Source organism: Seriola aureovittata, chromosome 4 (assembly GCF_021018895.1).
Source record: "Seriola aureovittata isolate HTS-2021-v1 ecotype China chromosome 4, ASM2101889v1, whole genome shotgun sequence".
Taxonomy (NCBI): domain Eukaryota; kingdom Metazoa; phylum Chordata; class Actinopteri; order Carangiformes; family Carangidae; genus Seriola; species Seriola aureovittata.
The window spans coordinates 15,788,171-15,814,104 of NC_079367.1; the positions used below are offsets into that span (position 1 = coordinate 15,788,171).

Below are 25,934 nucleotides of genomic sequence, written 5' to 3' on the forward strand. Positions count from 1 at the left end.
TGTTTGCATTGATTTTCAAGGCTTCATTTATTTGCTGCAGGAGAACTGTGAGTTAACCAGTTTCTTAATCCCTGTTTTCTATGAAATTTACACACTTTTTCAGTTTTTTGTTACTTAAATTTTTTATTATTTTTTTTGTTTACCTTTGGCAGTTTATCACTTACTTTTGTACCACTTATTCAAACGCAAACAAAAACACACACACACACACACACACACACACACACACACACACAAAATGGATAAAATATGGGGAGCTCAGAGAGAGAATGCAAACAACTCATACAGTAAAGCTATGATATACTTGAATTATATACCTCGCAGTTTGAAACATCAGACCACATTCACTGGGAATCAGTGCAAACATTCTGCTCGATGATAATGATGATGATGGCAGAAAAATGGAGCATCTCTGCCTCTTCTTCCTTCCCTAATTTTTGACAACAGATTTATAAGATCAACACACACGCGCCGTAAACAAAACAAAACCGAAATGAAGACTGAAAGCAGTCACATCCATAAGTGGGCATGACAAAAACCCTTACTCGAGACGGGTAGCTGAGTGAGGACGTTGATGAGCGTCTTGAGATGATTCAGGGGAAACAGATTAGGCAGGGGAGCAGTCTGGCAGATCGTTAGTCAGAGATAAATGAAGTGTCAGCAGAGGAGGGGGACAGAAGAAGGGAACGGTTGGAGAGAATAGGTGGAAACAAAAGAGAGAACAGAGTGACGGAGAAGGAGGAGCAAGTCGATACAGAAAGGATAGAGATTTTAATGATAATTAAGGTTTGTAAATCTCAACAATTTGTAAGGTAATTGTGGAATTTCAGAGCAATAAATTACACAGATTACGATTTGCAAAGGAGTTGTACATCACGAGCAATTACATTAACTACAGGTTTCCTTTGATTCATCAGGGAATCAGAAGTACATTATCTCGTGTTAATGCATGCATAATTAATCTTAAGTCGGTCTCTTAAGAAAGTCCTGTTATTTATCATCACTTTTAATGATGCCGTATGATTGATTATTACCAGTTGCAGCTTAAATTCTTCATAAATTCTTCATAAAAGAACACTAAGTAATTTTCATGTATTACAAATTTGACAGTGTATGTGTTTGATCAACAACACTGTTTCTGCATCCTTTGGTGTGAATACAAACTGTGCACTTTGTACAATCATGTGTCATCGATTGTGAAGCAAACAGGTGTCTGACATGTTTTCCCTTGTTTGAAGTGTTCATAATCTTTTATGAAAGTGCTAAAATTATATCCAGGCTATTTTGAAATTATACTTATTTTTATCTTCATCAGCCAGGGGAGCTGGTTAAGACACTGAGAGAGGGTGATGACATCTTATATCAGATTCAACGCTGAGACATTTACTCTACTCCAGTCATTTCAATCAGGACAAATTTAAACCTAGTAACAGTGTTGTGCTTTATCCACATTCACCATTTTATTAATGTCACCCTCAATTAAAGAATACTACCTCAACTACATCCCAACAATGAGAAAAGACGGACGCACAACTTGCGACTACGAACAAAAAAAATGTATACAACAAAAGTGAGGAGAGAGTATGAGCGGAGCTGGAGGTCAAACTAGGAACAAAAAAGTCAGACTCAACGAGCAGCCAATTTGAATGAGCCAGGTAATATATGGTGTTATTACCGTTTACATCCAAACTGAATTATGTGAGTTATTGCCATCATCCACATTTAACAAAACTGTAGCACATTATATTGTAAAGTATATCAAACTAGTTTTGTGTATATTATAGTGTAAAGTGTCATTATCCTGGTCAGGGCTCCACAGGCCTCAGCTACGCAGCAAGTTCAACTTACCCAGGATATCTCTTCGTTATCTGGCTCAACTGAACCTAACATTTGACATCCCGGATAACCTGTACCACAACGCTGGTTATCAACTGGCTCAGTTGACTCTGGGTTTACCTATCTGGCTACGAGAACATTCATATGAAAGAGGTGGAGTTGTTAATTATACGCAACATCGTCAGAGCCATGAATAAAGTACTTAATATGATATGAAAAGAAACTGTGATTCCTGCTGGTAAATTGGGTGCTACATCCAAAAGTGCTATTTACCAAGATGAAATGTAAACAATACATCACATAACTAGAACAGAAAAGAAACAATAGAAATAATTTCCACTTATTACAGTCAGGCTTGAGATATACAGTAAATAGAAAGCACAGGAATTATTATTAAGTCACTGATGAGTATTTTTCATTCTTTTGTCTCATGATGAACAAGCTATTATGAGCATGTGATGCAGGAAAAAGAGTTCAAGTAATGTCATACAGTATCTGCTGCTCAAGTGAAGAGGTGAGGAGAGAAGTAGTTTATGTCTGATGAGGTCAATCTGACTAAAATGTTCATTTAATTATGAGAAATAGTTAACACTGTGGATCATTTTTCTAATAAAAGACATCAGAGGTTTTAGTTTTTAATTCCAGTTATCACGTCCTCTTGTTATTCTCAGCTGCAGTGATGGAAGAAGAGTAAGAGCATCAACAGTATATTTGTTCAATTAATAATGAAGCTATAATAGTTATTATGTAGTTATTTAGTGTGATAAACTCTCCTTGGTTTGTTAGAAGATCTGTTTTAATTCCATAGTGAACACGTGGAAAGACTCAACGAGCAAAACGATTTGACTGATTTATAAAAATATCTACTGCTCATCGTTATTTGTCACTTGATTGTGAACTCTTTTGTTCCTGTCGGGATACTGTGGGAATGATGACTCAGTTTTTCCAGTGATCTGATTGGTCAGTAGTTGGGCTGTTGACAGGCTTCGATTTGAACCCCCGAAAGTAAACCTGCTCCGGAGCAGGTTAGGAGTTCAGCGTAAGTTACCATGGTGATTTAATGAGCCACCATCGTAACCCTAAAACCCCAGGGCTAAACCTAAAGTTACCTAGCTAACCCAAAAGTCCTGCTTCGTAGTACAGGCCTCAGGTTTGTTCCCCTTGCCTTGTGTTTCCTGTGTTGTCTGTCAGTTTGTGTGTGTGTGTGTGTGTGTGTGTGTGTGTGTGTATGTGTGTCCTTGTGTGTCTCTGGGCGTGGCGTTCCTTGCGGCTGTTCACCTGCTCCACTCAACCACTCTTCTCGATTGCTTCAGCCAGCACACCGGCATCTCGTCATCTCATCAGCCCCGGTTCTCCAGTCACTCTTCACCAGATCGTTCGGTCTACCAGTGTGATACAACGTCTGGGCCTTGTAGTGAATTCTGGTTTTGCTTTCCTCGTGTTTTTGCTTCTGACAAACCTTTATCTCCCTGTGCCTCAGGATCATACTCCTCCTGTCTGCCTGCCGTCCCTCACTGACAGACTCTGCATTCAGCCACTCACCGCCTGCCTGTCCCTCAGCCACCTCGCCAGCCCTGTTTTCCTCATCCCGGATTCGCTCCGCCATTCGTCGCCTGCCAGCCTCTCAATTCTCCTCAGCCTTCACCTGCCCTGCCACACTCTCTCTTTACAATAAATTCAGTTCAACTTGCTCCATCGAGTCTGTGTTCTGTTTGTGGGTCCTTAAAGAACAGTTATTGGTTATGTTAAAAGTGTTTCTAACACTGTGGCTACCCATAGTAACTTAAAACTTAATATTATATATTAATCTTCTGACTCAGCACCTGCTTTTTTAACCCTCAGGGTTAACTCTCACTTGTTCCATCATGCAATTATAACCATAAACTGTAAACTCTTGCCAGCAATTTGGATTGATTAGATGCTCTTTTGATCAGAATACACAGTGAAGGTTCGAAGATCCGTAGTTTTACATCGTTAGTGACTCGAATTTGAACCTCAAAATATAACTATTATTATTAGATGTGTAGGTTTCGTTAGGTCCCATCGTAAGGCCAGTTCTCCTCACCACACAGACATTTACATTTGTACAAGTGACAGTGTTTTAATGATAGCAGATACAAAGAGATCTGCAAACGAATTATCTGCATGTTGGTACCAGTTCTGTATCTATTCAACTAATGAGAGGCTGTGGAAGCCAAACTCCCCAAAAAACTAGTTCAAATTACAGCAGACAGCAGAATTCAGATTTATGTAAGATAACAAGAAAACATCACAAGCCATGAACTTTGTGGCACTGTCAAATAAATATTAGAAAAATGTTCCCACAGACGGGTGAGTGAAGAATTAGGACCCGCACCCCTGAGCTTTATGTGATCTGTCTACCTCTTTATTTTCACAATGTCTATATATACTGAAACAGAAATTATGTATGCTGCCAACTGTCCTTTAAAAGTACAAGCAAACAAGTTAAAGACTAAAGTGCTTTAGAAAAAGGATAAATAGCTTAAATAACTTTTTGGGAAGGAAAACTATCAATTACATTTCTGAAGAAAACTGGTTGCTACCCGAAAAACACTTTAATTCTCTGCGGCAATGGGAGCGCTGTCTCCATACAGAAACGCCTTGAAGCCTAATAAAGTCAAACTAATGTCAAAACACGAACAATCGTGTTACAGCAAATCCTCAGCACCAGCTCCTCAGGACACCACACTGAGAAAACACATCAGGCAATTACAGCAAATTACTGCTGCCTTTCTTTAATATAAGCTCATCATGTCATAAGAACAAGATAAACACATGCAGTTAGTTGCTCATTTCAAATTCATCCTCCTGAACATCCCAGACATTTTAAAATCCATATTCTCTAAAAGTGGTGCAGAATTTCTTTTTGCCCCACAGTGTCTTCCTATGTAGTTTAATTAATCATGTTCATAAAGAAGACTGTCAGGAAGAAGCAAATGTATCAGGTCACAGGTCGCCTAATTCAAAAGCTCTTTCAGAACGAAAAGGTGAGGGACTAAGTGATAAGCGTGACCTTTACACAGACTTCAGGAATGTTATTTTCTCCCTGAGATAATAGAAATATCTGGACTGGAACAACCGACATCATTTAGAGTGCACACATATGCGCACACACACACACACACACACACACACACACACACACACACACACACACACACACACACACACACACACACACACACACACACATACAAAATACAGAATAATCTTCTCTATAAACTATCTTGCTTTCTGTGGCTCAAGAGTCACTCTGAAGACCTCTCAGAGGTGTTGGCGTGAAGTTGGTGGTGAAGTTCTTAAAAAATGACAGCTGAAGCTGAAGTGTGGGATATTTAATTAAAAACAAACAGATTAGGGAGACTACATTGAACTACATTGCCCCAAGGCACAACCTCAATCCAACAAAAGTGAGTTTAGCTGTGACCACGGCAACAAATTTGATTATAGCTGGGATTTCCAATTAAGGCCAACTGCATGAGCAAGGTTATAAAATAACCCATGAACACCACAGCTTCCTCAGTTTTGGCCCGGGTTGTGTCCAATGCAACATGGCTACACATGGAACTGCCTGCACACGTAAGAAAAGCAGATTGTGAGACTTCTCTGTGAGAAGACGGGAGAGGGTACAAGACCATCAGTTATATTAGAAAACGTAATCTGTTCAAAGTTACATTTCTTACTAAATGTATTTGCTTTTGCAGTTTAGTTGAATTGTATAATTTCTATTAGAGACAGGGTTGGCAGTTAAACAGTGTTTACTTTGCAAAACTAGGGCTCCCATCAAAAACTAGAGGCACAGTTACCATCATAACTAAGTTTTGCCCATATACATAATTCACCAGTCTGGTTAATGTCTGGCTCACAAGGATAGGCTAGTGCCCAAAGTGGTTACCAAGCATTACCATGAAGATCGGTGGAGCATTTTATATTACTTTATTTTATGGAGCTACAGGTTAATCTTAAAAAAAAAAAAAGCCCTCTTCACAAAAGCACAACCACTGTTTAGTATTTCCCCAGTGTCTGGAGGTCAGTCCTGGATGCTACTGTGTCAGAATACAGGATAATGTTAGCGCCTGCGTTCTGTTCTTCATTAAATTTTAGGGAAGTTTAAACTTTTCGCTGCACAGTGAGAACATGGCATAACGTCCTGCTTTGGCACTGAATGTGCTCAAGTGTTTTACAGTATTTGAACAAATGGCCAGTGCTGTGTCATTTTTCTGCACAGGACAGTCCCCATGAAATGGCATAGTGTACTTTAATGAGAGCATGAATAAGTGATCCAAGCATTCAAGTGTATTCTTGCCAGATATGCACTATCACAGTGAGTTTGGAAAATGGCCGAACAATGAACCAAACTGTGAGAGAACATAATGGAAACTTGTTCCAATCCTCTTTTGTGTTTGGGTGTATTTATGCATACGAGTGTGTGGTGAGCATTTTTGCACAAGCCGCAGACCCATTTAAAAACACAATAAATAGGATGAATCACATACTACAACGACTAAGGAGACAACAGCGCTTCTATTCTTCCTCTCACAGCTTCTGCATTATGTCCATGGCTGCCGGGGGCACACTGCTAACCATTTTAATGATGTTAGCTGAAGCTATTAACGATGCCGTCACTGAGAAATGGCTGGATTTTAAGAAAATGGTGGTGATGGTAGCAGGAGGGGTAGGTGGGGGAGGGGAGGGGGTTAGGGGGTCATCATCTAGTATCTACCATGAATCTGCGTGCTATGCTGTGCCCTCCAGCAGACCTGCACAGCAACAGCAGAGAAGAGTGATGAGTGAGCTTATTTAGGTGTAGACACAAAGGAAAGACAAGCTCAGTGGAGAAAAGCGGGAAGAGAAAAGAGAGATACAATAAGAGAAGTGACTATGTCAAGGGCTGTGGAGGAAAACATGAAGATGGCAGCAGCCCACTCTTAATGAGTCATAAATCAGCTTGATATGAATCATCTCTACAGTGCTATTAGAGCAAAGTGTTTCAAACCTCATTAATTTCCATTAGGGAGCAGCTATCTGGTAAGTTTACTATTGCATCAGATTTTCTCCTAAGATCTTACAATAGCTCTCACATATCCCATCGCCTCTATGTGCCTAAACCCTGTTATTCTCAAATTTGAGGTCAATACCTTTCATGTCCAGAAGTTATGTGTGCAGAGAATTGCAGTGACTCATTTCAAACTAGAGATCATCTCTAGATGGGATCAGACAAACCTCAACAGCCGCCAACCTGTTGACGTTTCCCACCCATGAGTACTCAGTAGATATTACTACACTATTACATGAGCGCACTCAACACTCGAGGGAAGAACCACACCCATCTTTGAGCCCGGCCTGATGGACGGACAGACACACATATAAACACCTGCCAAAGTAACTGCCTCTCAAAACTGCCTTATTAGTAGTTCTTGCTCCAGTGGGTGTCTCCAGGACCACATTTTGCCGTGATATGCACACAGACACAGACACACACACAGACACACACACAGACACACACACACACACACACAAACACACACACACACACACACAAATACACATAATGAAGGAGCTCCTCTCTAACTGTTCTTTTCCCATATCTTCATCCTAATATTGATACAGTAGCTCATATAAAACGATAAGTAAAACACTCCTAATATTAATGTAGTATTTACCAAACCCAGCGACAGCTTTTGATAAAAACTTGAACTTGCAGCTTGAATTTTAACAAACATTGTTCTGGTGACTTCTGTGGATACCTACTGGAGATAAAGCATTTAAGAAGTGGCTGTTATATTTCAGTGGTCATGATTCAGCGATTGGCCTGCTTCTGCTTTGAAAGCAACTTTGCAAGAAGCACTCCCTTTAGCTGCCTCTCTCAGCTCTTTCTCTTTCTGCCTCTGTCACCTCTTTTGAAGACACTGTCCCTGTAAACAATATACAACATCTAGTATGAAGCATCCATTACAAAGCTACATTAAGATTAACTATGTTTATGGGCATGAATGAAAAGACATTACATAATGGATGAACACTTCCCAAGTGTTAATTCGCATTACAAGGGTTCAAGGCTAACAGTTGGAAACAAGCAAGAATCATCATGAGGTGCACTCTGTGCCAATTAACTGAGCAATGAGAACCAATCAAGAAGGAAACATTATACAGTACAAGCTTAGTTTGCAAATCACCCACAAAATACTGATTAAACATGTACAATGAGTTCATTCAAACAGAAAGAAAGAAAGAAAGAAAGAAAGAAAGAAAGAAAGGAAGTAAGGAAGAAAGAAAGAACGAAAGCAAGAAAGAAAGAACGAAAGCAAGAAAGAAAGAACTTAAGAAATGCTGACTCTCAAGAAGATGAGTTCATGACTCATTCGCTGAAAGCTTGGCAGACTTTCCAAAATCATAATTATACGAACTAGAATTACTCGTGGTTGCATGGCTCGGTTTACATCAATGTCTGTGCAGATTCATGTCCGTGGTGAAAACTTTGGAGGAATTCATTAAAAGGTATTAAGACTATTTATTGATGTGATTTGACTTTGTTAAGCTGTGTTGTTCATTGTCTGCTGAATGCTCACTGCATTAGTGTGTCGGACCCGGCAGCACAGACCAATGATGACCAAATGTGAAATATGATCACAGTCCTCTTCTGTTCCTGCGTCAGAGTGATGAATAATGGCCACAAAAGGGTTTTTGAAGAACATTATGATGTCACAGTGAAGTTGACCTTTGACCTTTTGGATATAAAATGGCACCACTCTGTCACATTTTATCCTACAGACATTTGTGTGGAATTTAGTCATAATTAGTGAGTTATTGAATTATGGCCAAAAATTTGTTTTCTGGGGTCATAGTGAGCTTGACCTTTGACCTTTAGCCGCTAAATTCAAATTAGATCTTCCTTGACTACAAGCGAACATTTATGACACAAAATTCTTTCAAGCTGTTCCTGACATCTTGCGTTCAAAAGAATGGGACGGACGGCCACAGATGCCGCGGCAGCAGAAACAGCAACAATATTACATGTAGCAATTAAATCTTTCTTATTATTTATATGTTTGTGTCAATCATTCATTCAAGTGAATTAAAGTGCTACATTTTTATAAACTACAGCAGTACAGCAGTACTGATGTGCTCCCGTAGGTGTGGAATCAATATTGCCCCTAAATACCCGCACCATCAACCCATTTCCTTACCAGAGAGGTGAAGATGTATGTGTAGTAGACGGACAGCATTCCCAGCTCTGATGCCTGCAGGGCAAAAGACAAGAGGGGCAAGATAAAACAAAATGTAAGAGAAAGAAGGTTCAAAAGGCACAAAGCAGAAATTTGAAGATTGGTGAACAAAAAGAGGTCAGAGGAAGAGAGGAGGGACGGGGAAACCAAACCAGAGCAGAGAGAGTGAAGAATAAAGGGGTGCAGAGAGAAGTTGAAAGGTCAGTGATTCAGTGAAACTCCACTCACCACAGAAAACTGATCAAATCCACATCTTGATAAGACCAGACACATTCTTATCTGACGATGGCTCTCAATGGAGCAATTAATTTCTGAGGTGCATTAGTATGCTGCTCAACACTGTCTTACAATTTGATTAAAATAAAGTCACAGAGAGCAGCAGTTGTGAAGGACAGCGTGAACTTTTCATAGTTTCATTTCATTAAAGTCATCAGCAAAAAGAGAAAACCATCGAGCTATAGACTTCTGTTTAATCACGCTGAAATGCTCATAATGATTAAAATCAATACATATCATGTAGTTGTACACATCAACCCAAAGAGGGTGTTTCAAAGAACCTCTTTAACCAAGAAAGTCTTTTCACAAATCATCTTTTAATCCTGAGTGAAATTCTTCATGAGTATGGATTAATCCTCATCCCTCTTTTTCGAGGTGCTACTCAGCGAGTACCTTTACCACACCTGGCTTTACTCAAATGTAGATTTTTACATAATAAATTGTTTCCACACTGTCATTATTCTAAGGCTGTGCATCATCAGAAACAGTTTAATAACAGATATTTGGCTGTCACATCTGTGTGGGTGCTTGTGTGGCATTAGGACCAAACTCTGTTAATCAATATTCAAGTGTGTTCTGCAGGTGAAATAATAACAGTAATTTCATCCAAATACGTCTTTCATTTCTAAACTCGGAACAACCTCTCATGATGTCTTTATGAAGCTTTCCCCATTCAGTATATTTAGCACGTTATTACAGTGAAACTACCATAAGCGTGACGACTGTGTAAGGTAATTATTACGCTTCAGGGAAGTTGTTTGTTAGGATCTGCCCTGGGATTTCACACAGCGGTTAAAGCTAGATAATCAGATAATGGCACGAGGTGGTTGAAATTTTTTTCCTCTTTACGCAGAATATGGAAAGTAATACTTCAAAGCACTGAATTTTTGCCTTAGGTGACTTGTGCCTTTAATATTACCAAACAGACAGTGACATTAGAACCTCTTATTTTCTGCCCACATCCCATTCAGAAGACACACCAAAACATCTCCTATCACTGCCTTCAAAATAAGCTTCCCTGCCCATTTTTTTGATCTCCTTCTTGTTCTACCGCGGCGGCTGGTCAGAGTGCACACGGTTTGCACTACCCCTATATGCTGGGCTTACTGTACAGCTGTGCACAACAGTGGAGGCCTGACTGAACGAGATTACATTCAGACCGCTAACACTGCTGACCTAAACCCCTCTGAATTCCAAAACCTCAGAGAGCGGGACCTTTGTTTGACGATGGTTTGATGTAAGATGCAAACAGAGAAATAAGCGGCGACGTCTTGCATGACAAAGGACGAATCCGTCCCTTCAGACAAGCCGGGCACTCTTATCATCATCTGCGACTGGCAAATATGCCGGCGCACAGCTTTGATATGTTTGGCAGCTAAGCACTCAACATGAGGGGCGGGACTTCCAATTTCCCAACTACCCTGCTGCAGGATTGTCTCTTGACAGACAGCGAGACAAACAGAGGGACACATCAAGGAGACAAAAGAGCGACAGATAGAGGGATGGATACACAAGACCACACGGGGAGAGAGGTGTGAAGATATTAAGTGGAATTATCGTCTTTGCATTCGGGCAGAGAGCAAAGAGTGAAAAACAGAGCAACTCCGTATTGAAAACGAAGAGACAGACGGAAGGAGAAACGGGAACAGAGAAGAGTCATCCCGCTGCGGCTTCCTGCTGCTCTGTGGCCCAGGGTTGCCATGGTGACTGGATGACCACTGATGGCCGCCATGAACACTTGACTGAGGTGAGAGATTGAGATTGAAGACGACTGCGAGATAGAAAGAAGGAGAGTATAATGTGGAGAATGAGGGAGGAAGAGGTGGAAAAACATCTCTCCTTCTTCTTCCCTCTCCTCCAAACCCCCCTCTGTCTCCAGTTATTGTCACCTCCACTCTAGCCATCCATCCATCGTCTTCGTGAAATAATGAGGTGTATATTAATTACTAAGAGACCATATGCTGCTGCCAAACACCCTCGCTTCCTCTGCTCCAACACTCACCTTTATTGATGCCATAAAGGCTCTTTACAAACACACAATAAGTCTCCAATCAGGAGACGCTTCAGCATTATGCTGGAGTCAAAGTGTCCAAGGTCTTAATAATGTTCTGAGATGTTAATTAACATTTGTATGTGCCATTTGTGGAGAAAGCACAAACAGTAAAGGTCATACTGTTATGCTACTGACAGAGACACTCACTAAGATTGTCAGAAAGTTTTCTTGCTGGATAAATTTTGCATATTAAATTTATAGTTACATTATTATGCAAAAAAAGAAGAGAAGCAACAGATGGATAATAGATAATAAGGGCATGAAAGAATCAATGCACTTAATTTGCTTCGCTGACTTGTTTTAATCCATAACATGGACTGTATTAGAAATTAGACAAAAGGATTCCTTCATTTTATGAGTCTGCTCTTACTCACACTCGCTTAAGAATGATGAATCACTGCAACACAACTCATCCATATAATTTAATGTAACAGGACTGTTTGACGAGATTGCTTCATTTTATTTGGTACACTTCTTTGTCTGTAGGCTCTGACACCCCTCCCTCTTTAAAAGCTGTGCGCACTGTCAAAAAGTGTAGAAATTCATGCCATCTAGCTCGTGATTCAAGACAGAAAAGAGTTAATGCTGGTGAAAAGGGTATTTCTTTTTTTTTTAATATGTTCTGCACGCTATTCTTTGAGCCGTGTGGGGAATACAACCTCTATCCTTACAGGTCAAAAAACAGACTAATCAACTTTTTCTTCCAGTTAAAATGAAAATCACTCTCAACATACACAATTACTTTAAGCCTTGAACACTTTTTGCCCCTGGCATTTTTCCGTTACTTTTGCTTTTTGAGATGTATGAGAATTATATAAATGTGGGTCTTGGGAATTTTTTTCAACAGAATAAAGTTAAGACTCTATATTATATATATACGTATATGGAATAAAAAATAACATGGCTATCATTTAAACCATACTAACCCGTTCCAAAATGATATGTGACATGGTGGCGTTGGCATCAACTATAATAGTGGCAGTCTTGTCATCTCTTATCTCCTTCAGGAGCGGGGTCGGGTCCTGGCTGTCATCAAGCATGCGCACTGACAGAGTCTCCTTGGAGATGAGGAACTGCCTGAGGAGCTGCTCCAGGTTCAATAAGCCTGCCGGAGAGACACACACACACACACACACAAAAAAAAAAAAACACATAAGGAGGTTGCTTGTAATGAAGGGAAGACTCTTCCAAGGAGAGGGAGCTTCACTGTAAAAGTCTTTTTTAAAAGTTAAGAAAATACACGAGCAAAAAAGTTAAGGAGAGGCAAGAAAATCTGAGAAACTCAGTATAAACTCAACAGGAGTTCATTGTCCTAGAATACAATACTCCATTTGTTTTCTGCCACATTTGACAACAATGAATCCACAAAACATTTTCCATGTACAACCGGACTGATTACCTTTAATTACAATTATTGTAAAGCTATCAAACACAAAAGGGGCATTTCAGAAATGTCTCTTGTATTCTATCCCATGGTAATAGACCGTTTGACTCCAGTGAGGTAAGTAGGATTTGCCCTAATTAAACCATAGCCGACTTAATCAAAATGCTCCCAGCAGCTTTTCACCAGTCACTTTGCATCCATATATTAGCAGTCTCTGAAAGGTTATTGGGGTAATTTTCCATATAGGAGTTGAAACTAACTTGTGAGGTCGGTTAGAGTGAGAAAACTACAACCTGAATGAAACCACAGCATGATGATGCTTCAGTGACATTGGCCTCGCTTCGGCAATTTGGCTCAATCTCGCTGCACTCATATCACACACTATTGGCAAAGAGAGTCATATGAGAAGGACGTAACTTTGTGGAGAAGGCATTAGCAGAGCCCCTACCTACTATTGTCATTATTAAGTAATAATAAAATGGCCCTCTAGACTTTGTGTCCACAGATATTTTATATTTGCCATGGTGACAGCACTTTAGTTCATCTGTCACATGGAGACCAAATCTGGTGTAGCATTAGTTATCAAGCTGGCTCCTTTAGCTTCTCCACAGCACATTAACACACGGTACAGTGCGGCCCCAGCCACCAGCATCATGTCTAATAGCTTCTATAATTATGTCTTCGCGTCAGCCTGTCTTTCAGCCTGGCTGTATGGAAGTATATTACAGTGTGTGTGTGTTTGTCTTCCTGTACCTGGCTCCCTGTGTCTGTGCACTCATGAGACATCATTCCCGGCTGCTGCTCGCTCGCCTGCCTGTGTCTCAAACCTGTCAGATCAGCTTCCTCGGTGGTATAACGCAGAATAACTTTGATGAGCTTGAAATAGCTTCTGCTGAACTGCCCTCCTTGTCTGCCTCCTGCATCCACTCTCTATAACTTCTTGCAGAGCATCAAATGCAATTTCACGTCGAGTTCATGACATTAGACGGTGCACTGTACTAGATACATAGAGAGTGACACAGAAGAAAAGCTCATATTCTCTTTAGTGTTCTGGCTGCACGGGATTCAAAGTGGAGTCAGAGCCTTTTTTCACCAGGGTGCTTTACAGCAGCCATGTTGTTCCCTCACTGCTTCTGGTGAACCAGTTTCAATCAAATGAAAAACATGCAGCTGAATGAAAAATTTGCTCTTCTTCAGTTTGACTTGTAAAAGTCCGTGTAGAGAGAAAACAAGTTCTGTGGGATTTTGTGTGTGTGTGTGTGTGTATATGTGTGTGTGTGTGTGTGCGTGTGTGTGCGTGTGTGTGTGTGTGTGTGTGTGTGTGTGTTCTTGCACGTCTCTCTTTATGAGGACCAAGGTTAAGACATTGAGAGTCAGAGCATTTTAGAAAAGTGGGGATGTTTTTGGCTGGACGCCTCATCTTCACATGATTGTTTGACTGTTTTTTAATTGGTTTCATAATAAAGCTTAGAATTAAGTTAACATTTTAATTAAATGAATGCAAATGTATTAATTGTTTAGTAAAATCGTTTTTTATTGTTACGGGCAATGTCTGATTTACGCGAAATGATGCATGCATGTACACCAGTGTTACTGTTCATAACTGTATCTAATTGCCATCAGCCTCACGGTTAACTGATGGCCTCCCTGCAGCGGGACTGGAAATGTGATAATATACTGCTAATAGAGAAAAGAACATTTCCTATTTCTGTTGCTTCATAAAGGTTAGCAAATAGCAAGATGGCTTTTACTGTGAAGCAGGCACAGGAAATGTTATTACCAGTAACCTCAGGTGTCAGGACTGAAATCTAAAAAAGTAACTTCAGAAAAACCCTTTCACTGAAAATCTTATTTTTGCTGACCTCTGGTGGTTTAACTTCCTGCAGTAATGTACGGCACAGGTGTGCGCCAGTACCCCATGACATCACTGTTTGGTGTGGCTACAGATACAGCAATGCACACTTGTGACTATACCAAACCACACCCATCAGAGCAGGTATTACTCTTTCTAAGTTTAAGATGGGAGAAAAAGTTGTGGTCGAGCAAGTAATTGAATCTAGGGAATATAAAAGAGGGTCCTCACAAGTGTAGAAGTACACACCTATGTGTGTGTTAGTGAGAATGAACTTCCTCATTGGCATGGACGACACATGGCTCCGACTCTCTCTCAGGCGCACAGACAAAGGTGAGCGCTGACATTCAACTTAGGCATACACTCATTTACCTTTCACATACTGGGTGCCTGCAAGATCGCACACACACATGCTCACACACATGCACACACACATGCACATACACCCTTGTGCAGAAACACAAAATAACCAAAAGAAAATACTGCCGCACTAAAGGAGCACAGGCAGTGTAAAAACATTAACCTGTGAATATAACAACGCAGCTGAGTGTGATTTCCCTCACAGGTGTAGGTGAATAATACATAATGAAACCTTTGTCACAGATGAAGCTTTTAACACAGACCCAAAAGCCTTGATGACAGCCGTACATTGTGATGACTCATCATTTAGCCTTGAGCAGAGAATAAGGCATAGTTTTCTGACTTTGCGACCACTGGGGCCATCGCTTTAAAATGTTGTCGACAAGATCATGTGTCAAAACATTTAAAGTATGTCTGAGCACATTATTCAAGAAGTGGCAAGAAGAAGTATGGGGACCCTTTGGAATTGCCGGTTTTCTGCATTATTTGGTCATAAAATGTGATCAGATCTTCATCTAAGTCACAAATGTGGACAAACACAGCGTCTCTTAGCTACTATCACACAAACAATTGCAATCTTCGGTGTCTTTATTGAACACACCCATTAAACATTCATAGCACTGGTGGAAAAAGTAAGTGAACCCTAGGATTTAATAACTGGTGGAAGCTCCTTTGGCACCAATAACCTTTATTTATATATAACCATTATACTGTAAGACCTGTACCTTGATAAACTTGGGAATTCACTTTCCCCTCGATGAAGATGAACTGTCCAGACCCAGAGGCAGCAAAAAAGCCATCCATCGTACTCCACTGTATTGTACTGCATGTTCCTTCAAACTATTCAAGCTTATTTTCATCAGTCCACAGACTGGACATGCTCCATGGGACCATGCACTGTGATTTGCATATGGTAGACTCATGAGCAGAGCAGAATCAGCTCCAAAGATTCCTTTAAGCCTTTAGCTATTACTCTGAGCTTCTTTGTTAGATTACTGAGCATTCTGTGTTGTGCTCTTGGAGTCATCTTAGCCGGACGCCCACTTGTAGGGAGAGTAGCCACAGAACTGAGTCGTCTCCATTTATAGACAATTTGACGGTGGACTAATGAATATCGTTCATACAAAACAACAATTCAAGGCATGATTCATATCAGCAGATGTTTCTTGAGGCTAGTGAACACAAGATGTTTAAGTGGTTTTTAAAAGCCAAAGTAGCTCCAACCCACACCTCCAATTGGGTTTCAGTGATTGGACTCCAGGTTAGATAACTCCTGACTCCAGTTAGTTTTAGTTAATGCCATTAGCCGAGGGGTGTGAACATTCGAATGATGTTTTCAATGTGGACAAAAACAATACAACCATTTGTGTGTTATTAGTTAAAATAGATTGTGTTTGTTCATGATTGTAACTTGGATGATATTTTAGGACACATTTATACATAAATGCAGATAATTGTATATAACTGTAGATGATTTGAATTATGGCAAAAAGACAAAGAAAGCAGAGTTCAGGTGAAAAATGCCCTTTACAGGGTGATTCACAAGGGATGTTTCTATGTGAAATGACTCTGGGTTTTGATTTTGTCTTTTAAGGCTAGATAACAGTGAAATAAATTACAGAGGGAGAAAGGAAGGCACAAGGAAATGCACAAAAGCCCCCTGTTGGATTTATACCCAGAATGTCACACAGTGGGTTTCCATCCAACTGTTTTTATGCGCATTTTCAATTTCCACATAAATGTGTAAATGCTGAAAATCTGCTGAAAAAAAAAAAGAAGAAAAAAAAAAGAAGAAAAGAAAATCAAAATATTGCATAAAACATTTGGCTGAGGTAGAAAAGTGTATCAATGAATGCAAAAGGCGACAAGGTGGAATGGTGACAGGCTTAGCAAATAAATCATGATGTACTGTGTATGACGCATGTGACTTACATACAACATAAACTTCATATTTTGATCATGATGTTTACATTTTTCTTCACTGTTTGAAGTTTGACTGGAGCTCATTCAATTTAAAGTTACATTACATTGTTGTGCCTCTTCCTCTGCAACAGTTTAATACCGCCCAACTGAATGAGCGCCACCAGCTGTGTATTTTGATGCATCCAACTCCTAATATTTACATAACAGTAATGAATGGAAATGCACCAATAAGGATTGTCTTTTGTCCATCTTCTTGAAATTTTATTCTACATTTGTACGGAAACCTGTCTTGTGACAACCCCCCTCTCGACACATGGCTGTCAATTGAAGCCACTTGATGTCTTTTGATGGAGATCGTCAATATTTCTTTGACACAGGTGAGAAATCCCTTTGCATTTGCACATGCTTTGCCTTAAACAGTAGCAAAAACAAACACACAAACTTCCTTTTTACAAAAAGGAAGTTTAATTCCCACTGCCTTCCATCTATTCAACAAGAAGCTTTTAAAACTACCAAGTGATGTAAATTACTACTAGCTCCACTGCCGTCACTTTGAATACTGACACTGGTGCACTCCACATCAGGATCAATATTAGCCACAGTATAATTACTATTATCAAAGTCATAAATACCATCCCTTTGTAATTACTATGTTGCTGTCATCCTTACACCTTTGTATACATTCTGTTTCACAAGCCATTGAGGCACCTCTTCCACCTGACTAACGCTGATTACAGGTTACTGATGGCATTATCACATAGAGTGTGAAACATAGAGAGTCAGTCGGTCGGCCCTTCAGGGATCTAATAATCACCCCAAAAAAATTACCATATGACATGTTGTATTACTGAGCAGATGATAGTGGAAACCTTGATACAACAAGTAGCGGAAGTGTTGTTTTCTACTGTAGCTGCAGTGGAACAAGGCAGTGAGTTAAAATGGCAAACTCTGCTCTCCTACTGTGCCTATCAAAGGTGGAAAAATGCTCTGCAAGCATTTGAGGCCTACTGTTTTGTTGAACTTAGATATTCTGTACCTGCACTGCAGCTCCAGGTAAATTCCACAGCTTATTGGATGTTCTCTCTCAGCTTACTGACAGGTACACCAATCAGCTCACTAATGAAAGTGCACTGCTGTAGCACAATACCTTTTGAGTGCGGGAATGTGACGGCACGCACGTGAATGTGTGTGGGTGTATTCATGCAGGCGAATTCTGTGCATGCATCTTTATGTGTGCCTCCTTTCAATTACCAAAGGCCACAGCGGCAAAACATTCAACCACATGGACAGTATTCTGCCCAGAGTTACAGTGCTGCAGCTGCTACTGCTCGCACTGCCATCAATAGTGGAGGTTAGCTAGATTAATGTCCGTCCTGGTGTGCACCATGCCTTTGGGCACAGCTCCCCTTCCGCTCCTGCCTCCTCAGCCATGGCTAGAAAATATTCATGAATTGGCCACGGTCTATTAGGCTGTCACTGGCTTGGGTGATTAATGGGGCTGGCACATGTGGATGAGCCACCGACAGGAGGGCTGCCAACCGACCAACTGACTGCGTGAGCTGACTGAGAGGGGTGGAGTTGGTTGAGCTGGAGCCAAAGTCGAATGGCTTTCAGCTGATGCTGATGCTGCTGCTGCTGCTGCTGCGGAACATGGACACACACATAAACAAATACAAACACATACACAAATCCAGGCATGCTGCCACTGGCTGCATTTTTCATCGAATGAATGAGGGTCACATGAGAGGGAGCTATCAATACAGCCACGTCATTTCCTGGACTGTCTCCCTCTTGTTGCTAATGTATAATTCCAGCATGGTTGTCTCCTCCCCTTCCATCACCCCAATCACTAAATTTCACCTCTCCCACATTTGCCAAATAGCCTTTCCTCTCCTCTCCGTTCTCTCCTCTCCTCTCCTTTTCTTCTATCTAACTCTCATCTCCCCTCATTTCATTCAATTTCCTTTCCTCTCTCAGACACAGAATAAGAACCTCCCCAGCAACCTGCACATCCTCACACAACCAGGGGGAAGAAGAAAAGTAATGTTAAAATGAGTTTCTTCTCTCCAAACTTGCCAATATTAAAGTCAGAGGGTACCTAAAAGGTTCACTTGTTATCACTGCTCTCGCCGGAACTGTATTCATCAACTCTCTGTGGAATAAATGTCACAGAAACAGGATCTGAGCCCTAAATTAGAAAAATGACTGGCAGGTACAGGAACACCGAAGGAAAAACAAGTAATGATACATTTTTGACCCCGGCAGTTATAATGGGTTATGTAGTAGGGCTGGGTTAAACTACGGATAGATGTATGGTATTTTCTTTTAGCAAGTTTAATTAATTCTTCCCAGCAAGAGTTTCCAATGTCTGCATAATTAAAATCTGTCTTTGGCAAATAATATAGAAGAGGAATAAAAGAACTTGTTTTAAAGAAGTCCCCTTACATTTGCATTCATTTACTGTAATGGAATTTGTGTAAAAAGCTCTGAAAACATACAAATGTGGTTTAATCCGGGAAACATGGTGCTTTGAGGGACAAATATTAAAGGTTATAAATAAAAGGTAACTCCAAAGTAAAGACCACGAGACAGTCAAAGAGGAAGTTGAAAGGCAGAAGAACTGAGAATCGAGATAGATGGGGTGGGCGGCTCACAGTGGCTCATTGCCATCTCTAGACTGTCTGACACATCGTTGATGTCTCAAGCCTATTTCCTTTCTTCAAAGCCTTGTGCTGATTAGGAAAAAGGTTAGCGGGTGCCACTCAGGGTCACGGTGCCTTTGTCTAGGGAGTTGTAATTACTGCTTGCTGGACTACAAGAGGGTGGGAACAGGCCATGATTTAATCTTCTCCTCTATTTACAAAAATAACTTCCCTCTAGGAGATTTTCAAGCTTTTCTTAAGGTCATTCAGTTTAGTATCTTTAGAATTTAACGAGTGCCTTTGACAAAGGGGGCGGTCAGATCGCTGGTGGATACAGCTGCAAATGAAAACCCGCACTCTCTTTTGTCTGTCTTAAAGATGCATTTTGATCATCAGCAGGCAGTGATTTAAGAGTGTACACAGTCTATGAGACATCACACTGAGATTGAAGTTTCAAGACAGATTACACATGACAGAGTGTAGCGTTAATTATCATTATTTTAATTTAACCGTGATGATGACATTGAAAATGAGAAAGGATTTTGCAGTAAATGTAATTTATTTTGGGATGCGCACGTCGGGCGTGCTGCTGTGAAGCAGTTCTAGCTGTGGAGTGCAGCAGCTGCCTCAGAAGGGAGCGTGTCACAGGGTGAGATGTTGATAAGCGCTGCATCTGTTGTCAGAACACAGTCGGCGTGTGTGCGAGAAGCTTATGTGTGCTAACACGTGTTAAAGGATAGCAGACATTAAACAAAAATGTTTGCACTTTGTTGGCAGATGTAGGGAAGGCAGCGTGTGGGCATCCTCCGCAGGTGTGCATGAGCGTGTATTTTGTCGTGAGGGTGTGAACGCTGTACTCACAGTCAGCCTGGGCACAGATGAGGCAGGCGGTGGTGCTGTTAAAGAAGGTGAGAAGGCCGGCCACGGCCAGGCTGATGTCGGTGTTGGTTGGCCTCAGGTCCAGAGTGGTGAACCGGGGGAACTGAACCTTCAGAATGTCTTCTGGAGCCACCTTGACATAGGGCACCTGCACAGATATATTGATGTCAGGCTATAGTTTGCACTTGATTTTGACATTTCACAATTTATGTTTAAAAATGCAGCAGACATCTGCAGACAGGGAAACCTCACAAGATAAAAACAAGAGAAAATGGGTGTGTGAACTGCAGAACGAAAATAGTACAAATGCCAGAAAAAAAGAATAGCTCTGAGGAAAATCGGGTTAATCTGTTATGATAAACTGAGAGCAACGATAACCCAGGGATCTGTGGTAATGTGCATATTCAGAATAGACATATTTTTCAGTGAATGAGGCACAGACGCTGATGTAAAGTACAAGTATGGCTGTATAAACTTATTTTTGTTCCGCCCACATAAACAAGCTCTTGTTAGAGGAATCTTCAGGATAACACCCCCTCACCCAATGTTATGAAACATCCGTTTATCACGCTCACGGTGGAGCAGCTCAACTGTGTGTTTCAGGTGAAGCTTTTACAAACACACATTAAAAAGCACACCCTTATTAACCAAACATCTGGAGTAATGTAATAAAAGAAAACATATAAAAGTGTTAGGGATACATTTTAAACACTGCTCTAACCTAATTGCTAACCTAATTAGGAGAATTACAGTTTAGACCATGAGTATTTGAACAGTGACATATCTGTTTGGTTTTGGCTTTGTATTGTATGATATACAACAGTGTCAGCTTTAACTTGAGGGTGATTACATCCACATAAGATGGACAGTGTAGAAACTGTAGTCTTTTATAAACATTAACAAACTCTTCACCCAATAGAACATCAACAAACACCATATTTCCACTGTTTGGCCATGAAAATGCATATACTGTGTATGGAGGATCACTGTCCTGCTGCATTGTCCTATAATTTGGGAACTGTGTGTAAAATTTTCTCATTTTCTACACCATTTACTCAAAATGGTTGTGAACAGACCAAAACATAGTCACTGTTTAAATGTAATGTGCAGCTGGACCACCAAAAACAGTAGTAAATCTATCACAGTCCAGAAACATAAAGACAGACTACAAGGAATGTCTGAAAAACCGTGTCCTCACATCCTCAATACACTTAAAATGAGACTGAAAATTAGCATTAAAGAGCAATAACATATATACTCAGGTGCCAGTAGTCAGAACAAGGATCAGACACCAGGGCTAAGTAAAGCAAAGCCAGCCAAGCATTTAGTAAGAATCAATGAATACACAATGCTCCCATCCCAGCTCCACTGTGAGGTATACAACCTTCAGTGAGAATGACTGCTATACTTTCACAGTGTTGATTTGCTGTAGCTATATAAATATATGCCCCTAATGAATTTATCATACCACCCCCACTGTACTAACTGATCTGTCTAACACAGGCTCATCTCCACTGTCAGAGGGAAGGTTAAGTATACTGCAGCTAACCCTGCAGCCTTCAACGTTCCCTGAACACAGCAAACAAATCCGGACCGGAGCTCCCTACAAATCTGCTGAACTTCAGGAAAATCATAAATTACATTCCACCTCAGTTCAAACACATCTCCCACATCTATTTCCCTGGGTTCTCCACGTGATGATGTGAACAAATACATGCTGCCAGGGGCTTACAGTAGCCCCTTTTACGCAGACATCCTGCTCCATTGCTGTTAAGGCGCCTTTGATTTTGTTTACACCGAATCAAACAAAGCCGTCCCGGTGTGTTTCAGATAGCACGCCATCGTTCAAGAGTCAGAGCCCTGACATGAAACACAAGAACGTCGGTGTCTGTTCCGTCATGCCGGCTCTCCCTTTTACACAGACGTCGATCCGGCTCTGTGACTTTCAACGCTGCTGGCTTAAAGACAGGCCAACAATGCCCCCACCCCATTCCGTGTTCACACCTTTTATACAGAATGACGAGGCAGATAAAGGCGCAACATTTCCACCTTGAACAGACTGTGTAAAAGGCGCTAGTGAGGCCTGGGAGGAAAAGGAGGGGGGGTGGGGAGTGGGGCTGGGTGGTGGTGTAGAGGGAGAGTGCGAATGAGTGTGGCAGGTGTCGGGTCGGTCAGCTGGCAAGCCACTGTGTTAGAGCGCAGCAGGGCTTGAAGGGGATGCCGGACGACGTGCTGGGTCCGAGAGGAGGAACTGGGAAGGGAGCCTCTACATCATGGCAGATTGCCTGTCTGTGCGGCTCCCAGCGCCCATACATTGCTCTCCCCTTCGTCCCCGTATCCCCTCGATTGGTTTTCCATCCCTGCCCATCAGGGTGTAATGGAGTCCCCTGGGTGTCTGGATGGATGGAGGTGCGGCCACTACTGACAGCCGCCGCCGGAACGCCATTCATTCCTCTCAAGGAGCCCTAAAACCTGGGTAATAGCTGTACACCACACTGGGGAAATGTACCCTTCTTCAGGTGTGTCCTTCATCTTTCCCTGTTGCATTTGTACAATTTCTCACTGCCCTTTTCTCATTTCTGTCCCTTTCCCTCCTGTTTCTCTGCGTATCCCAGATTGTTTGCTCTTTTTTTTTTCCACTTGTCCCTTTTTCCATCCGTTCTTTCTTTCCTCCTCAGCTCTGCGGACTGGTGCTAGTGCCCGACCTCTTTCATTTAGAAACCTGATACGCTTCAATAGGCTGTATCTGAGGCAGCGGGGGTTTAGAAAGCTGCTTACACACACACGCTCACACAATCACACAATCACACACACACATATTCACATGCACACACAAACACACACAAAGACACCAGATACCACTTTGTCTTTTTCCATCGAATTGGCACACTGGACCGTATTGGTAGAAACACTGGCATCTCAGGGGAACTTCTTGGGTCTGAGTCTTGATTCATCATCAAATTCCGCAGCATCCAACCTGGACTCACACTGAATATATCTAACTACAAATCTTGACCATTTTCCCATATTATGTCTACTGGAAACATTTCATTAAAATGCATTTTTTTCTACTGAAAAATTCATTTTTCTGCAATATCTTTCACTGTGTTTAAAACTATTTCCTTTTTTGCACTTAGCTTCCACAAGGGAGCTGTAGGCTAAAGGTATCTTACAGCAACGCCTGCTGAAAGAATACCTTACCTATGCATCATGCCTGAATACATTTCCTCCTGGTTAGAGCAACATAATTAATTGGTTGTAAATCTATAGCAGTCTCTATCCTCCTCATGGTGTGGAGTGACAAAGTGTTTTGAATCAGGACTAGAGTTAAAACAGGGGTACTCCAAGCAAAGAAAATCAATCTTCGCATTACTAACAGCAAGTTGTCAGCCACATCAAAGTCACTTGCCAGACCTCTTATCTGCAACCAACAGCTAGTATCAGTCACTCTGCTGGTCGATTAATCCCAAAAATAAAAACAGAAAAATCATTCCTACATGTGTCTTAGCGGGGCACAGCTTCAAAGACTCTGTGAACCTCACAGCTGCATCACTTTCAGTTTAGTTCTGCAGGAGGAAATTAGAGTGAGTCAGTTTATTGCGAGGCAAATCTTATCGTTTGTTGATTGACTGTATTGGACAATGTCACTCTTTGTTGAGGTTTATGGTAAAAATTAAAGCAAGTCTGTTGTGTCTTTTTTAAGCTTTATGGAGCATTTTAGGATTTTCTCTTTTATTTCATTGTTTCGGTTTTATGTTCTACAACTTCATTTAATAAAGTCTCAGCACTTTCATCAACCTTGTTTCCAGTTCAAAAGTTTTGATAAACCCCACCGTACGATATCTGCCCAGCACTAAATGTCAAACAGACGAAAATCAGCAACTACTTTGTTAATATAATGTAGCATTTTAGCTGCTGTCAGATGTTTTCCTCAGGAGCTGGTGGGGCGAGTACAGAGCAAAGAAGAGAGTGAATATTGTGCTTACATTCATTAGGTCACCAGAAACATGACCTCGAATGAAAGCTTATGAGATCCTGCTGTTTGCTGTCATGTTCAGCACAAGAACTCTGTACAGCATATCAGTGTAGTGTTTACTGGTTGGTAATCTACATGCATATGGCCTAGTTGAAAGCTTTCAGTCAGAATGCAGAGTCATCTTCATCTCACAGATGTAAAAACAAACATTTCGCTTTCACTCAAAAGGTGAAACTGAATTATCTTGCAGAAACTATAAACTCCATTGTATGGTTTTAAACATCTTCTTTTCACAAACTATTATACATTGCAATATCATTAGTAGAGGCAATAGTAAAATTCAAACAAGCTTTGCAAATATGAATCTCCTTGGCTAGGGCACAGAAAATTATTATTAAAAGCAATGTAAACAACTTGTAGATCCTAGTAAGCAAGCTGTAACTCAAAATTAGATCTAAGTGTCTTTTAAAAGCATCTGCTCAGGGCTGCAGCGCTATTGGTGTGGGAGTGAAACTAATTACATCTGAAAATCGTGAAGGGAAGAAAATCTCAGGCAAACAATGAAGCCCAAGGTAACTGCTAAGTTTTTTAATAATCTGGTAGCTTCACTGTAAATAGAACTAAAGACCATGATGACTGCTGTGGAGTAAGACAGGCGTGTGTCAGGGGAAAGACGGGCAGGTGAGGAGAGGGACAGGGAGCGTGGAAGTGAAAGACAGGAAAAGGGGAGCGAACGGAGAGAGGGGTAGAGAGCAAACGACAGCCTGACTGACAGAAGAAGAGAGCAATGAAGAGAACGACAGAGAGGCTGAGACAGGGGAAACACACTATAGGACAGGAAGAGGAGGAAACACAAACACACGTAGTAGATATAAACAGAGAGTGAGGAGCGGTGAAGGGGCTGCAATCAGTACTCATTAAATGGTGTCACTGAGTTTAGCGGTTTGAGATTTGAGGCCGTTGTCAAAGGCAATCTGTCTCATGTTCTCCTCTTTATTGGTTCATTACTCAAGACGCACCGTTTCATGGGATTCAATAACAACATCAGCATTTAGCTTTGTTATTGTTTGGTCTCTGTGGGCTACGGATACATTCAAAGTTAAAGCAGACTATTGTGGCTCTCATTAATTATTTAGAAGATGCAGTACTCATTGGGTAATAGAACAGGAAGTCATAAAAGTTGTTTATGTTGTGTTCATTATGTAATGACTAGAGCTGTGCATTGGACTTTAATACTTTTCGGATGCCAACCGAATTTCAGAACTGTGAAAACGTTTTAGGTACGATGCTTAGACTCTTATCCATCGCACAATACCATCAGGGAGGCATCTGATTGGTCCCAAATTAATTGCGCAGCATGACAGTCCAAACATACAGCCGTAAGTCATAAAGACCTATCTTCAGAGACAAGAAGGACACCTGCAACAGATCAACATCATGGAGTCAGAAGACACTGAACGCTGAACGTCCACAGACTTGTGGCACGGTCTCCAAAATGCTTGCAAC

General features: G+C 41.0%; 1 protein-coding gene and 1 long non-coding RNA gene across 6 annotated transcripts in view; one reads left to right on the forward strand and one right to left on the reverse strand.

Annotated features, from left to right (window-relative positions):
- The window catches only part of LOC130168188 (uncharacterized), a 16,221-nt gene extending 12,694 nt beyond the window's left edge, over nt 1–3,527 (forward strand). Inside the window, exon 2 of the long non-coding RNA XR_008827395.1 lies at nt 3,317–3,527. This is a non-coding gene — a long non-coding RNA (uncharacterized LOC130168188). The remainder of the gene's footprint in view (nt 1–3,316) is intronic.
- grik4 (glutamate receptor, ionotropic, kainate 4) overlaps nt 1–25,934 on the reverse strand; it is a 278,338-nt gene that overhangs the window by 72,903 nt on the left and 179,501 nt on the right. For all 5 annotated transcript variants that reach the window (XM_056374837.1, XM_056374835.1, XM_056374836.1 and 2 more), the window contains 3 exons: nt 20,435–20,600; nt 12,339–12,517; nt 9,045–9,098 (listed from right to left, as the gene is read on the reverse strand). In XM_056374837.1, the coding sequence (XP_056230812.1) occupies nt 9,045–9,098; nt 12,339–12,517; nt 20,435–20,600 (399 nt within the window). The remainder of the gene's footprint in view (nt 1–9,044; nt 9,099–12,338; nt 12,518–20,434; nt 20,601–25,934) is intronic.